Raw genomic sequence first — 17,048 nt, 5'->3', positions numbered from 1 at the left:
TGGTTTTCTGACTATACAGGGGGTCAACATGGTGTTGTCCATCTTGGGGAAAACTATGCATGTGACATTGCAGGTATTGGCAATTTCAAGTTGCAGTTTCAGCATGATTCTGTGTGAAACCAGCCTTCCTTCTTGGAATGGGTGGTGATAACCTGATTTAAGAGTTAATTACAGCAATAAATAAATGCACATAAATGAAATACACACTTTACCATAACATTCTTGGACAGTAGACACCCTGTTGGCCCCACAATTGGCGCCCCTTGCGGTATTTCTTTAGCTTTCATTCAATTGGAAGGAGTACAACTTGAGATTCTTCAATCTCCTCCTGCTAACCAATTGCTCTTTCTGTCATAAATGACCAGCAAGCCTTTTGGGTCATTTGCCCCTTGATTCACCCAGGACTTCTTCTCCAATTTGACCCTTGGTTGGCCAAATGCTGCCCAAATCAATTTGGAATGGGCTAGCTCCTGAAATCCCTTGATAATCTTCAATTATCAGCTGCTGATTTCAGTCCCTTGAGCCTTCAATCTCTGGCACGGATCCCAAGGTAGCTGCTAAACCCTAATTTCTGTTGTGAATTAGGGTTTACTGCAAAAATTACAGATCAGCCCACCAAAAATGGCTGAGATCTCCTCCGAATGGCTGAGAATTGCTGAGAATGGCTGAGCATAGGCTAAAGGAGATGAGAGAATGCTGTAGAGAGAGAAAATTCTAAGATTTGTTGCGAAGAACTGATCAAAATCAGCTGCTGCCCTGCTGTACCAGCCCCAAATGGATGCACCAACAACAATAGGAGCATCAAAGACTGTGATCTTCAGGAGAAAGTGCATCAGCAGCAATTGTCAGCTTCCCAAGGTCAAGAATATGCAATCTCCATCGCCAAAATGGTCTCCAATGGCTGGGAATTGGCCCCAAAAGCTGGCAACAACAGTCCAACAGCTCCATAATGAAAAAACGAGATTTCCCTCTCCCTTCAACCCTATTTAGCCTTTCCCCCACTTGCATGGGAAAGTTTTGCCAAGTGGCAGCTTTCTTAATCCATTTTCAGCAATTTCTAGCCATTTAATTAATTTTCAAAATTAATTAATTCTGAAAATTAATTCAGCCCTTAATCCATGCCCAGAAAATTGACCTTGCCCATCCAAAATTAATTGGCTAGGCCATTTGCAACCCAAAGTGGTCCCATGCATTAATTGACCTTGGACAAGCATTAATCCATTAGTTAATGCCTAGTCCCTAGTGTCACCACTGACACTTAATGGCCAATTAATGGTCCTAGGGGCAAACTGACACCAAAATTCACCTAGAATCTATTAAGTGTAACTTGTTACAACTTTTCCCTTTGACACCCATCTTTTTCACAGGGTCCTTCGGCCTTCAACTATAAAAAAAAGTAGCTTGCACCTCACATGTACAACACATGCACATCTTTTAATTGCACATTTGATTAATCCTTTAATCAAATGTCAATTAAACATAAGCAAAGCATCAAATTTTCACGTCCTCGTGACACTATCTTCACACTTCAGCATGTACGGCATGTACCTCAGCTCAAGAAGAGCTTGATTAGCACAGTGCAGCTAGATGACGATGGATTTCATACCACCTTTGGTGATGGGAAATGGAAGATCTATAAGGGATCTAGAGTGATTGCTAGAGGTTGTAAAAGTGATACCTTGTATCCTCTCCATGTATCTAGTGTGTGTGACCATGTTGTTGCCGTGACCGAGCAGTCAAGTGTTTCTTTGTGGCATGGCCGGTTCGGACACATGAGTCAAACTGGAATGAAAGTCCTTTCTCGTTTGGGTTACTTGCCTTGTCTTCGTTATGCTGATTTGAGCATTGTGATCATTGTGTTTATGGTAAACATGCACAGACGTCTCATAAGAAGTCTCTTTCATTGAAATCCTCTCCTCTAGAGTTAGTACATTCTGATGTATGCCAGGGTTATCTTTAGGGGAAAAGAAATTATTTGTCACCTTTATCGATGATGCTACACAAAAGGTATGGTTTACTCTATTCGTAGAGCAAGGACGAAGTACTAGACAAGTTTTAAAAATTCTTAGCATTGGTCAAGAATCAGACTAATAAGACACTTAAGTGTCTTCACTCTGACAATGGTGGGGAATATGTGTCCAAGACCTTTTAGGCATTTTGTGACAGCAAAGGGATAAAGAGGAAGCTCACTGTCCCTCATAATCCGCCCCAAAATGGAGTTGCAGAGTGTATGAATCGGACCATATAGGATAAGGTCCGTACGATGCTGTCTCATACTGCATTACCCCATGGTTTTTGGGCAGAGGCTGTTATAACAACCGTACACTTGACAGGTTTCCCAAAGAAGAGTGGTCAAGCAAGCCACCTTCGTATGCACACTTGAAAGTATTTGGCTACAAAGCATTTGTGCACATACGTAAGGAAAAATGCAGCAAACTTGAGCCAAAGACCTGTAAATGTATTTTTCTAGGATATGGTGATGAAGGTGAAATGGGGTACAAATTATGGGATCCTGAGAAAAGAAAATTTGTACGTAGCAATGATATTATCTTTCGAGAAGATCGCATGCACAAACAGCCCAAACGAACAGAGGAAGTCCGTAGGGTTGTATTCTGGGAAGAAATACCTTTTGGACAACAAAATGTGCCCGCCGTACAGTAGCTGGCACTTGGGACTTGGTACAGTTGCCTAAAGGGTAGAAAACCCTTCCATGCAAATGGGTTTACAAGATGAAAATCACTTCTGGTTCCTCGCCAAAGTACAAAGCAAGATTGGTTGCGAAGGGGTACAAGCAAGAACATGGAGTTAACTTTGATGAGATCTCCTCTCCTATAGTCAAGATAACTATATTGAGAACCATTTTGGGCTTGGTTGCAGCTGAAGATATGGAGCTCATACACAGATGGATGTAAAGAATGCATTCTTACATGGTGATCTGCATGAAGACATATATATGCAGCAGCTTGAAGGGTTTGTGGAAAAAGGAAAAGAGAAGATAGTATGTAAACTCAAAACGAGTTTGTATGAGCTGAAACAAGCACCAAGAGAATGGTATCATAAGTTTGATACATTTATGAAGTCTCAAGGTTTTCATAGAAGTCAAGTGGATCATTGCTTGTACATCAAGAAGGCCGCAGATGGCAGCCTGATTATCTTGGTTCTGTATGTTGATGACATGCCGATTACTGGCAGGAATACTCATTCCTTGGACACTCACTGAAGCAAAGTCTTCATGGCAGCTTTGACATGAAGGATCTCGGTGATGCAAATCACATTCTTGGCATGAGAATACTCAAAGATAGGTCGAAAGGATTACTCTATCTATCTCAGCAGCAGTATATCTCCAAGGTTTTTCAGTGTTTAAATATGGCGGGGAAGAAAACAATTGGAGTTCCATTGCCTCCATATGTGAAACTCAATGCAGGGACAGCCCTACATCTGATGATGAGAAGGCTAAAATGGCCAAGATACCATGTGCTTCAGCTGTTGGCAGTTTGATGTATGCTATGGTTGCTACACGTCCTGACATTGCCTTTGCAGTGAGAGCGGTTAGCATATACATTGCAAACCCTGGTAAAAAGCATTGGGAAATAGTAAAAGGTATTATGAGATACCTCAAAGGCACAAAGGATTTGTGCATCTGCTTTGAAAAGCACAAGGCATCTGTCATTGGCTTTACGGATGCAAACTATGCTGGTCATGCGGATTGTAGAAAGTCCACTTCTAGATATGTATTTACCTTCACAGGAGGAGGAGTCTCTTGGATCTCCAGGCTACAAAAGTGTATTGCATTGTCTACTACAGAGACAGAGTATGTGGCTGCCACTAAGGCATGCGAGGAGGCTTTATGGCTTTCACGTCTAGTGGGAAAGCTTGGCATTACAAAGTTACCTGTTCTCCATTGTGATAGTCAAAGTACTATCACGCTAGCACGGAATCCCGTCTTTCATGCAAAGACGAAGCACATACAGGTGAAGTATCACTTCATTAGAGATGTACTTGATAGCAAGAGCATTGAGCTTGTCAAAGTGCATACAGATGATAATCCTGCAAACCTTCTCACGAAGGGTCTTCCAGCAAACGGTTTACTCATTGCTGACAGATGATGGGAGTTGGATAGATATATGTATTTCAACTTTGTACATACCTAGACTTAGCTGATTCTTTTCTCCTCTTAAGACACATTGCCTTTAGATGGGAGGTTGTTGGGAATAAAGGGCCATCGTGCCTTTTATATGTGCGCAGGTGTGAACACACCCTTAGCACATTTGTACTTTCATATATGTCTATCTAAAAAACCTAAAGAGATACACTCGTCATTGTAAACAAAAAAATCATGCTCACTCTCCTCTGTGTGTGTGTGTGCGTGTGTGTGCTGTGAGAAAGCATTGCATGTCTCGATCCTCGCACTCTCTATCTTAACAAACCGCAATAGCCACCACCTCATCCCAAAGGGTATGAGGAAGACCTCAATGCTCCAACATCAATCAAGCCATCTCTAGCATGGTCTAACTCACATGCTCCATCACATCTTTCTTCGAAGATGTGTTCAGATAGGCATTTGGGTATACTCCACCCAAATGCCGTGATCCCTACAAAACTAAGAAAAGAGATTAGAAATAAACTCTCCACCGTGATCTACTCGTACGCCCACGAACTTTGGAAGTAGTATATGTCTCCACAAACACCTTCCACTTGTAGAAATGGAAGTACGCCTTGCTCTTGTACTCCAGAAAATAAGGCCACACATAATGACTAAAGTCGTCTACAATCAACATCAAATACTTGGCCTTCCCAAGGGAGGTCATGCCCATAGATCCACAAAGGTCAGTGTGAACCAACTTAAGGGGAGTAGAAGTGCTCCTAGTGGCAACCTATGGATGGGATTGCCTATGATGTCTACCTAATAGCTAGGATATAGTGTGAATAGGAGGGAAATCAGGAAGTCCCTCCACCATCTTCCTCCGAGAAGACCGTCGAATAGCGTCAAAGTTTAAATGACCATAACGAGTATGCCAAAGCAGCCCAAGCTCGTGGAAAGCCCTGGAGGCTAAGGCTATGAGTGTGTAAAGCCCACCCTCTTGGGATCCTATCCAAAGAACCGCACCTATCGACTCATCCTCCACTGTCACCGCATCCTGCGCAAAGACCATGTGGGCACCAAGCCATGTAAGACCATGAACAAACAATGTACATAGAGAAATTTGGCCAAAGAAGACTACTTGTCTGGCAAAAAAAAAAAAGTTCCCACTCCTCGAATGGAAATGATGAGTTGTCACCCATGGTGATAGTGCCCCCTCTCGCTCTCGTATCCCGAAGCCAATCCTGTCTATAGGTCATGTGAGAAGAGGCCCCACTTCCCAAGGGAGGTCATGCCCATAGATCCACAAAGGTCAGTGTGAACCAACTTAAGGGGAGTAGAAGTGCTCCTAGTGGCAACCTATGGATGGGATTGCCTATGATGTCTACCTAATAGCTAGGATATAGTGTGAATAGGAGGGAAATCAGGAAGTCCCTCCACCATCTTCCTCCGAGAAGACCGTCGAATAGCGTCAAAGTTTAAATGACCATAACGAGTATGCCAAAGCAGCCCAAGCTCGTGGAAAGCCCTGGAGGCTAAGGCTATGAGTGTGTAAAGCCCACCCTCTTGGGATCCTATCCAAAGAACCGCACCTATCGACTCATCCTCCACTGTCACCGCATCCTGCGCAAAGACCATGTGGGCACCAAGCCATGTAAGACCATGAACAAACAATGTACATAGAGAAATTTGGCCAAAGAAGACTACTTGTCTGGCAAAAAAAAAAAAGTTCCCACTCCTCGAATGGAAATGATGAGTTGTCACCCATGGTGATAGTGCCCCCTCTCGCTCTCGTATCCCGAAGCCAATCCTGTCTATAGGTCATGTGAGAAGAGGCCCCACTATCCACAAGTCAAGGCTTCTCCTAAGTGCAAGAAGCAAGATTTGTATCCTCCTCGACAAATACATGCAAAAAGACAAGCTCTATCATACCAGGGGTGGCCTTTGTATCCTTTGAACCCTTCTCCTTTGACTTCAAATGGGGGTAATTTTGCCAACACTTCAAATGTGAGAAGAGGCCCCACTATCCACGAGTCATCCTACTTCTTGTCCTTGGCCTATGTCTTCTTCTTCTTCCCTCCACTTATACCTACAATAAATGCCATACCCTAGTGGAGCCAAAACCACTAGCCCCAACCTCTCTAAGTCACTCGTCATGCTCCAAGACAAACGGAGAAAGCTTCTCCCATCCCACATGACAATGACAATGACCAGGAAGTGTAGGCAAATTGTGGAGAGCAAAAACTAGCCTAGGAATGCACATAGGAAGCCGACAACTAAAGAAAATGCACCTAAACTGCCAGAGCTCCTATGTCTCCGTCAGACTCTGACAGGAGCTCACAACCAAGAGATGACAGACTGACATGACTTACATAGATAGGCAAACAGAGACCCCATACAAGAAGCCTTGAAATAAAGACTTTCCCATGGTAAGAAATCTTAAGCCTCCACAATAGAAGCAACCAATCATGCCACTTTAGATTACTATCCCCAAAAGACCAAACTTTATTTGCTTTCTTAGTTCCCCAAGACCAACCTTCCTCTTTAGAGGAGGGTATTGGAACCCTCAATAGCACAAATTTACAAGAAGCAATTAAAGCATAATTTAAATGACAAATTGGCCCAAAACATTGGCAACACCCTTGTAGTATTTCTTTTCGGTAGTTTGAAGCAAGCCACCACAAAATGGTATCATAACTTTAATGCATTCGTGAAGTTTGAAGGATACAAACAAAGTGAGAGGGATCATTGTCTATACACCAAAAAGCTATTTGATATAAGTTGTCTCATCTTGATCCTATACGTGGACGATATGTTGCTTGTTGGGAAAAACATGGATCATTTGAGGCATCAGTTACATGAAACTTTTGAGATGAAAAATTTGGATGATGTTAATCACATTCTTGGCATGACAACACTTCAAGATGGAGAATAGAAACTTATCTTCTAATCTCAAAGGGACTAAGTCACTTGTATGTGAAGCTACCACGTGTAGGATTATGACTAGATGCCTTTAAGTTGGAGTTCACGTAGACAAGTCACAAGACACTCTTTACCTCCTAGTTGTTACTTGATTGATACTAGGGGTGCTTGTGCTTCCTCAACAGCATGTATCAAGAGTCTCCCTCCTAGCACCATAAGTGGTTACCTCAAGGACTATTGGGAACTCCAGACCATAAGAGAGATGAATCCTTTGCTAACAACTTAAATTGTGGCTGAGTATTCCAATGCCAAAGTAACCTTGCTATTATGATCCAATGTGGTTTAGCTTGCCACTAACCAATTTGTCTCCCTTTGACTTTACACCTTGTTTATCATGATTATTTCCATGTACGAATTGAAGGCCTTATCCATGTTTGCCCACCATGCCTTTCAAAACCCTCCTCCAACACAATCAATCACACAAATCACTTTGCCTATCAAGTTTCCCTTCATTTTTCAAAGGGGAAGGGGGGGGGGAAGGGAATTCTATAACGACACACCAAAGAAAGCCCCCCTAAAGAAGGCCTTGTAAAGAGCAACTAAGTACATCTCAAGTACAATTGTTATGTGAACAACCAATCTTGTGGGCTATAGTGCTAGACCATATGAGGGGTTACATGAAAGAAGGTGCCAAAATCCCATGTCCACATGAAAGCATCTCTCCTCCTCACCCTAACAAAGGAATCATTGCTCTAAGAACACTAGGAGACACTAGCTAGAATAACAAACAATCAAGTCAATCAATAAATCACTTTGTTATGTTATCTTGCATCTCACACCCTAAGAACAAGTATGAAGTACAAAATAATCCGTACCTAATGTGGAACGCCAATTCTTTATTTGCAAATTAGCATGGGAAACAACCAAAAAGGTAGTAAAAAAGAGAATGAAGTAATTGTTTGAGTTAAATCTACACTTGAATGTGCAAAGACTTAGTGAACATGTAAGAACCAATATTTAAGCATAGCATTTAGGGAAGGGGATACCTGGGGTGTCACAGACATTGACCTTTGCCATGCCCTGTACAAACATTATACGCTCACATCTCTACTCTCTAGTCACATTTACAAAAATAAATTTAATGGAAGCAGCTATATGTAGTTGGATTAGTGTTTGTAAAAGATCATAATTACCTAAAATCAGCAAGTTTAATAGATTGTTGACTTAATGAGCCTGCACATGCATGAAAATATGTGGCTTACAAACACGCAAGAGCTCTCTCTCTCTCTCTCTCTCTCTCTCTCTCTCTCTCTCTCTCTCTCTCTCTCTCTCCCCCGTGAAGATAATTGAATTAAGTAGAAAATATTTACATCAGACCATCAGGTCAGCAAATAAAAAAACACAGATGCAACTGAAATTCTACCACAACTCTAACACAGAAATGTCACTCGGAAAGGACAATTGGAGTAGAGGGAACAATATCCAGCCAGGGAGCAACAATGTCAAGAAGAACCAAATTAGCTGACACCATAGAGGAGATCTACCATAACACTAAACCACGAACACAGGCCACATGACCATGGTTACCCAATATTGAATCAAAAATGAAGGCATTCGAAGCACACCAAATATGCCACAAGGCTGTCCATCTAAGGAAATGGAAAAGACAGGAATAATCTGAGTGCAAAGAGGACATAGAAGTCATCTTTCCCATAATCCACAAACGAACTGATATCCGATGTTGAGTTGTCGCGAACCACACACACGAAACAAAACTCCAAATTTGTCTAGCAATAGGGCAAGAGACAAAGAGATGAAGCACTGTTTTATCACATGTAGTGCAGAATACACAATGACCAGCAAAGACCTTGCGGGCACGCAGCACATTGCTAATTGGAAAACCCCCAATAAGCAGTCTCCACATGAACACTTTACCCTGATACGGAACCTTAGACTTCCATAGCTGAATGAATCTTTCCTACCACTTCTTTTTGCTATCCCGAATATGCCATAATTTATTACCCTTTCCCGTGACCCATCTCATGGCCGTCACCATTTGATGATAAATCTAGTTAGCTGACCTTCTCTCAAAATCATCATGAATCACAAACTTCCAATCACGCCAGGGAGACAATGGTTGTAATGCTAGCAAAGGAGAGAACCTCAAAAGTGTTGAGCTAAAAATGCATTAGCTTTACTTAAACAACCCCAAAACATGCTTAATTAATGAAGAAACCTTGTTTATTTAAAAGAAACGCAATCCTAGAGAGTTTCTGTGTCCCATAAGCACAAACCCACTTGGAAGGGCCCAAACTTTCTATAAATACGTATGCTACCCTCCATTTAGCCTTAATCTCATTTTTGCAGATTTTAGGTGTTTCAACTTGCTGCCCATACCCCATTCGCGGAGGACATCTTAGCCCAAGCTATCTGTTGCTATCTCCATCAGTTGGCGCCTGATTTCCAGCCCTCTTCACGTAGTTTGGAGCTGATTCCATCCAGGCGACTGCTGTTCCTGTGCAGATCTGCTGTCATACAGCGTGCCACGTCATTACAGTCCTGCAGTCTACGTTTTAAGTCTTTCTCTCACCTGCTGCCTGCGTTTTTAGCCTTTCCCTCTCCTCACTGCTGTCTGCATCAGACCCAGCTTCTCACTGCTGCGTTTGCTGGTGTTCGACATCTAGAGGCTTGCTACGATTTGGAATCCATTCACAGTACAACACACTCTCAAGCTCATTACCCCTGCCTTGATCCTTGAGATACAAGAGTTCGAGGTACAGTATTCATTCACTACATATAGTGTGTTTGCTGCATGAGCATCCTATATTCAGTAGTCATATCACTTCATTCATTCACTGTGTTCATTGTCTCTAAGTTACTCTTAACCCTAACTGTGTTTTTTTATCAATCTGTGCTTTGTCGCCACCCCAAGGCAGACAAGGTATCAGGCAAACGGTACACATCAACTACCCAATGACCTACCAAGAGTACAAAGGGAATGGTAATCTTACCAAGGGAGCCCAAGTGTTCACCCCTAGAAAGGCTAGAGCATTAGACAAAGGATGCATGTTGGCTGCCTAGTGGCCTACTAAGTCCGACAAAGGTGGATGAAAACATAATGGACCTTTTTTTTAAAGGCCTTTTGTTTTGTTTTTTAAAAGATGTATCATTAAATGAGGTTTTTTCACGAGTTTTCAGTCTAATTTGGGAGCCCCCAAACTTATAGATAGACAAGCTGCCCTCCCACTCAATCAAACTCATTTTTGTATATTGCATGCACTAAACCTTTGTTATGCAGACCTCGTTCACGAAGAATATCTCCACCACAGCTGTCCAAGACTGATGTCCATCCACTGGCACCTATTTCTCAGCCTTCCTATGCAGATTTCATCAGTTTCAATCATCATCTACTACTATCCAGCCTGGACGACTGCTGCTGCACCATTTTTCTAATGTCCCTAGCTGCCACATGGCAGCAACTGCCATGTTTTCTACAGCTGGCTGCCACCCTATCCTCAGTGACTCTATAGACTGCTGCATTTTGATGCTGGATGCATCAACCTCACTCCCATGCATCATTATACCTGCATTTCGCTGTTCACACTATCGTACAGCCTGCCACATCATCACCAGCTGCTTCATTTGCTGATTCCCTCTCCACTGCCTGTCTGTCACTAATGGAGCTGCTCACAACTGCATTTGCTGCTGCCAAACACCTTCAAAGGCTGCCTTGCTGCATTTTGGGATCCGTTGGAGTACGATACACTCTCCAACTCATACTCTTTGTCCCGGTCCTCCAGACACGAGTTCAAGGGTTAGTATTCCTTCACTACATATTGTGTTTGTTGCATGAGCATTATATTCTATTCGGATTCATTCACTTTCTTATTTGTTGTATTCATTGTCTCTAAGTTACCCTAAACGTAACTATGTTCTTTTATCAATTTGTGCTATTGTCATGCGATTGTGTTTGAGTTTTTGTGTTGGGGTATTTCTCCATAGAGGCATCCTTAAGTTTACAAAGGACGCTTCCATCTCGACACGGTGACCATGATGAGGCATTTGCATGAAGAAGATGAAGAGCCAATGTTATCACTATGGGAAGAAGGGTCACCTATGCAAGGATTGCAAGGAGTAAACAGCATCATGAAAGCAGAAGGATATGGACTTTTCCGATGAGTCAGCATCCTCCTCCAACCCCAACCCCGATTCATATCCTCCAGCCAAGGCCCAGAAGGGGTCATCTTCTACAGAGCATGGAAAGGTGTCCTTCAATATTAGCCTACTCTGCAAGAATCAATATGAGGTTCACAGTCACCATTGGACTTGTGGGATGTTGAGCTAAATTACCATTAGCTTTAATTAAACAACCCCAAAACTCAAGTTAGTTAATGCATTTTAACCATTCGTTTAAACTGGGAGCAATTCAAGAGAGTTCAGTGTCCCCCATGTAAACCCTAATATGGGAGGCCCCCAACTTTCTATAAATAGATAGCCTGCCCTTCCATTCAATAAATCTCATTTTTGCAAGTTTCAGACACTCTAGCTTCGTTGCCCACGCCCAATTTGCAAAGGGTATCTCAGCCAAAGCTGCCCAACATTGTCTACATCCATTCGACATCTTTTTCCAGATGTTCATCATGCAGTCTACACCCTTTTCTATGGCGTCTGCTGAATCAGCCACATCATCTACAACTAGCGACCTGCATAATTGCTGCATTTTTTATCTACTGCTGCTATATGGACTGCCATGTCATTAAATCTGCATTTCTACTGGCATCAGCCCGCCACATGCATTTCGCAGTTTTCACTCACCCCCAAGTCATCATGCCCTCAACCTCTAACCTTGTCCTCCTCGACTTGCACCCAAACCACCATGCCCTCAACCCACCCATAGGCCACCTGCCCTCAACCTTTGACCTCCGCCTCTTGCCTTCAACTCTCCGCCCTGTCCTTGTCCATCTAGAGGACCTTGACAAACCCACCCATAGGCCACCTGCCCTCAACCTTTGACCTCTGCCTCTACCTTCAACTCTCCGCCCTGTCCTTGTCCATCTAGAGGACCTTGACAAGCGTGCCGCATCACCTCAAACTTGGCAAGTCTAACTCAATCGAGCATTTGTTCTAATCGTGACCACCAGGACCCTGGAGGAACATCGCATCACCTCAACCTTGGCAAGTTCAATTCGATCGTGGCCCCATTCTAATCATGGCCACCTACATGTTCTAACTGCCTCCTATCACCGGTCTGTTTTGATCAAAGCTCCGCTTGAATCGCAACCTCCCACCCACGCCTATACCATCAGCTCTAACTGATGTCCTGCCCTACCTTGCCCCGTCCCTGCAAAAGCTCAATTGGACCTACTTGCACTCTGGACCCGCCTCTCTCCATCTCCTTAGTCATCGCCTTTCCAGTCTGAGCATAGAAAGCAAGCTCCCATCAACAAGGATATCCGAGTAGCAACCATGATATAAAGAATGCAACTAGCAATGGAGAAGCATAACACACTCCAAAATGGCCAAGCCTAGGACCATGAAGCACTAGTAGTAGAGCACCTATCACATACTAGAGATATTCTAGCACCCCTTCTAGCCCACCTATTCAACAAGACTCTATGTGAAGGCTTCCCTGCTAGTTGGTCAGCTAATACTATAGTACCAATCCTAAGAGCTTGGGATCCCATGGTTCCTATGAACTATAGGATGATCATGGTTGGCCACATGCTAGCTAAGCTTTATGGATCAATACTAGAGTATGAGCTAAGCAAATGGGTAGAGAAGCACCAACATCAGGCATGTGGACAAGTAAGGTTTAAGAGGGGCTACTCCACTCTTGATTATATCCTCACACTTCGAGCCATCATCAAGGAGAGCAAGGAAAAGGGGAGACAAATATATTGCTACTTTGTGGACTTCTGTAAGGCCTTTGACACAATACCATGTGCTAAGCTCATTCAAAGACTACAGGAGCAGGAGATCCCAATGGAGATGAGATGGGGGATACTAGCACTGTATTGTTTATGGTGCAGCACATGACCAATTCTGTGACAAGTGCAGAAGAAAGCAATGATGTGTGGTATGTTGACTCAGGTGCATCAAACCACATGACAGGTCATGCAGAATGGATGCAGGATCCAAGGAAAATGGAAAAACCAGGATTTGTGGAGACTGGTGATGATACTACACATCCTATTATGCAGATTGGAAAAATTCCTTTGTCTATGCAGGATGGGAAAAAGAAATACCTGTCGGATGTATTTCATGTCCCGAATATCACCAAGAACCTGGTTTCTGTTGGTCAAATGGTTGAGCAGGGCTTGCAGGTCAAATTTAATTCTCATGGATGCTTTGTTGAGGATATGAAAAATAAAGGTCGCTTGATAGCAAAAGGAAATAAGAAGGGCAGAATGTTTACGTTGGATGCAAACATGCCTGAATTGAGTGCAACAATGTTTGCACATGGGACCGGTGTAGTTGTAGATATTGATATCTAGCATAAACGCATTGGTCATCTTAATGTACAGCGACTTAAATCAATCCAAGCCCAAAATATTGTTGCATGATTGCCTAAATTCAAGGTTGCAGAAATGCATAAGGTATGTGAACCCTGTTAGTTTGGAAAACAGGCAAGGAAACCATTTCCTAGACATGTTCAAGAGAGTAAGAAGCCATTGGAATTAATCCACTCTGATGTGTGGACTACTAAAGTTGCATCTCTTGGAGGCTGTCATTATTTTGTCACTTTTATTGATAACTATAGCAGAAAAGTTTGGGTGTACTTTATGAAAAAGAAAAGTGAAGTTTTTGGGCATTTCAAAACTCTTAAAGCTATGGTTGAAAAAGAAACAGGCCTGCAAATAAAATGCCTAAGGTCAAATGGAGGGGGAGAGTACCTCTCAAATGAGTTTGCAAGGTTCCTGCAGGAGCATGGCATAAAGCAGCAATATTCATGCAGTCATACCCCACAACAAAATGGAATTGCAGAAAGGAAAAACATGCATATTGGAGAGGTATCTCATGCTATGCTCAATGAAAAAGACTTGCCAGATTTTTACTGGGCTGAAGCAGTTGCTACAGCAGTCTACATAATGAACAAGACTCCCACTGCAGCAATACATGGGATGACTCCAGAGGAGAGGTATACTGATAGGAAACCAGATATTTCTCATTTGAAGATTTTTGGTTGCATTGCCTATGTTCATGTGCCAAATGAGTTGAGATCCAAGTTAAATCCAAAAGCTGAGAAGTGCATCTTTATTGGTTATTCTCTACAGCAAAAATGGTATAGATGCTATAACCCTTCTACTCGTAAGTTTACAGTGAGCAGAGATATTTTTTATGAGATGAGTAGCTGGTATAAACCAATAAATGTGATTGATAATGTAGATGCACAAAATGGTAATGCTACACAGAATTCACAGCAGCAGTCACAAGATATTAGTGGACCTGAAGCGTCCTCTAGCAGTGGTTCACATTCTTCGCCATGGACAAGCAGATTGAGATCAGGAGAATCTTCTCAAAGCAATGCAGATAGTGGTATGCAGGTATCACGAAAAGGAAAAGAGAAGGTAGATCAGCCCATGTTTGATGTGAATACAGGTCACTCTTATGTGGATAGTGAATCCAGTGGCTCAGAACAGAGCATTGATGATGAGTTGGGTATTTCTTCTATTGTTACACCTGGAGTAAGGAAGACTAGGGATGTTTTGAGAGCACCTGGGAGTGAACCTACTTTGCGCAGGTCTACCAGAGCTAGGTATCCTGTGGATAGGCTGAAATATGATGGATTTACCACCATTCACTATGCATATATGGTCAAAGTGATACAGGAACCAGAACCCACTTCTTTTGAGCAAGCCATGGGAAAAGAAAAATGGGAGAAAGCCATAGATGAAGAAATGGATGCCTTGGAAGCAAATGCTACATGGGAATTGATACCTTTGCCTAAAGATAAGAATGCAATTGGTTGTAAGTGGGTTTATAAGGTAAAACACAATGCAGATGGTTCTGTGAATAGATACAAGGCAAGATTAGTAGTCAAGGGGTATGCACAAACATATGGCATTGATTATGAAGAAACATTCAGTCCGGTTGCAAGGATGGCAACCGTAAGAGCAGTCATTGCTATGGCTGCATCAAAGGGATGGTCTTTACATCAGATGGATGTAAAGAATGCCTTCTTGCATGGTGATTTGCAAGAAGAGGTCTATATGGAGCAACCACTAGGTTATGTGCATGCTGTTCATCCTGAGTTTGTTTGCAGGTTGAAGAAAGCCTTGTATGGCTTGAAGCAAGCACATAGAGCATGGTCTGACAAGATAGGACAGTATCTTGTCACTATTGGCTTTCAAATTTCCAAGGCAGATTTCTCACTTTATGTGAGAAAAACAGAGAAAGGTATTATGCTGCTTGTCATTTATGTTGATGATTTGATTATCACAGGTAACAGTGATGAAGATATCCTTCATGTGAAAATGCTATTGAAGCAGAAGTTTGATATGAAGGATTTGGGAGAGCTGTGTTATTTCTTGGGCATTGAGGTGATTAGATCACCAAGTGGGATATGACTCTTACAGAGGCAGTATGGATTGGACATGCTGTCCAAATATGGGATGACAGGCTGTAAGCCTATTTCAGTTCCTTTGGAGCAGAATGTAAAGTTGAGCGCAGATGCAGATGAGCTTCTCGAAGACCCTACTATATACAGACGCATAGTAGGAAGTTTGATTTATATAACTATTACCAGGCCAGATTTGAGCTATGCTGTTGGATTGGTAAGTCAGTTTATGCAGGCTCCAAGGAAATCACATTTGGATGCGGCTAGACGCATACTTAGGTATGTGAGGTCCACATTGCAGTATGGACTATTTTATGAGACTGGGATTCAGATACAGTTGCATGGATACACTGATGCTGATTGGGCTGGTAGTATTTCTAATAGACGATCTACCAGTGGATATGTGTTCTCTTTTGGGAGTGCTGCAGTCACTTGGAGCAGCAAGAAACAGCCTACAGTTGCCTTGTCGAGCACAGAGGCCGAGTTCAGGAGCGCAGCAATGGCTGTATGTGAGGTAGCTTGGTTGCATAAGCTACTTTATAATATGCATCAGCCTACAGATGGGCCAGTTGTCATTTATTGTGACAACATGAGTAGTATATACTTGGCAAATAACCCAGTCTATCATGCTAGAACAAAACACATTAAGGTGCATTATCACTATGTGCGGGAGAGGGTTTTACCAGGTCTTATTGATCTAGTTTATGTCAGCACAGAGGATCAGGTAGCTGACATATTCACGAAGGCATTGGGCGCAGAAAAGCTGCGCAAGTTCAGAGACCTGCTTGGTGTGCAGGAATTGGGATTGAGCTCGAGGGGGAGTGTTGAGATATCGAGCTCCACTCGTGATATGCCAGGGTGACCGTTGTGCATTTATGTCACCGACTTGTCAGTTGCAGATGCGGTTGGTACACCGCTCATGAAGAATAGTTAGATGACAGCTATCCTTATCTACTCTAGTTCGTGGCTCAGTTAGTATGCCACCTTAGTTAATTGAGTTTGGTTTGAGACCCATATATAGGGTTCTTCTATTTCTTTGTATGAGAGTTCTTTTGGCTTACACAACTAAGAAGAGGAAAACTGTTTTCAGCCTCCACCTTTGTGTGTATTCCCCCATTGTGCAAGCAAGAAAGCTACAAGTGAGACTCCTTCCTTCTCTCTCACAATCTTGACACTAGCACCTGAAATCCCTTGATAATCTTCAATTATCAGCTGCTGATTTCAGTCCCTTGAGCCTTCAATCTCTGGCACGGATCCAAGGTAGTTGCTAAACCCTAATTTCTGTTGTGAATTAGGGTTTACTACAAAAATTACAGATCAGCCCACCAAAAATGGCTGAGATCTCCTCCAAATGGCTGAGAATTGTTGAGAATGGCTGAGCATAGGCTAAAGGAGATGAGAGAATGCTGTAGAGAGAGAAAATTTTGAGAATTGTTGCGAAGAACTGATCAAAATCAGCTGATGCCCTGCTGTACCAGCCCCAAACGG

The 17,048-nt window shown here is 42.7% G+C and overlaps 1 protein-coding gene across 3 annotated transcripts in view; it reads right to left on the bottom strand.

The window, feature by feature from the left end:
* The window catches only part of LOC148027545 (uncharacterized), a 219,246-nt gene that overhangs the window by 184,540 nt on the left and 17,658 nt on the right, over window positions 1-17,048 (bottom strand). For all 3 annotated transcript variants that reach the window (XM_087689269.1, XM_087689270.1, XM_087689271.1), the window contains exons 7-8: window positions 8,197-8,236; window positions 8,050-8,083 (exon numbers count right to left, since the gene is read on the bottom strand). In XM_087689269.1, the coding sequence (XP_087545395.1) occupies window positions 8,050-8,083; window positions 8,197-8,236 (74 nt within the window). The remainder of the gene's footprint in view (window positions 1-8,049; window positions 8,084-8,196; window positions 8,237-17,048) is intronic.

The sequence above is a fragment of the Lygodium microphyllum genome, chromosome 12, assembly GCF_053477565.2.
Source record: "Lygodium microphyllum isolate KBCC chromosome 12, Lygodium_microphyllum_v1.1.10, whole genome shotgun sequence".
Taxonomy (NCBI): domain Eukaryota; kingdom Viridiplantae; phylum Streptophyta; class Polypodiopsida; order Schizaeales; family Lygodiaceae; genus Lygodium; species Lygodium microphyllum.
This window is presented reverse-complemented; position numbering and strand designations above follow the sequence as displayed.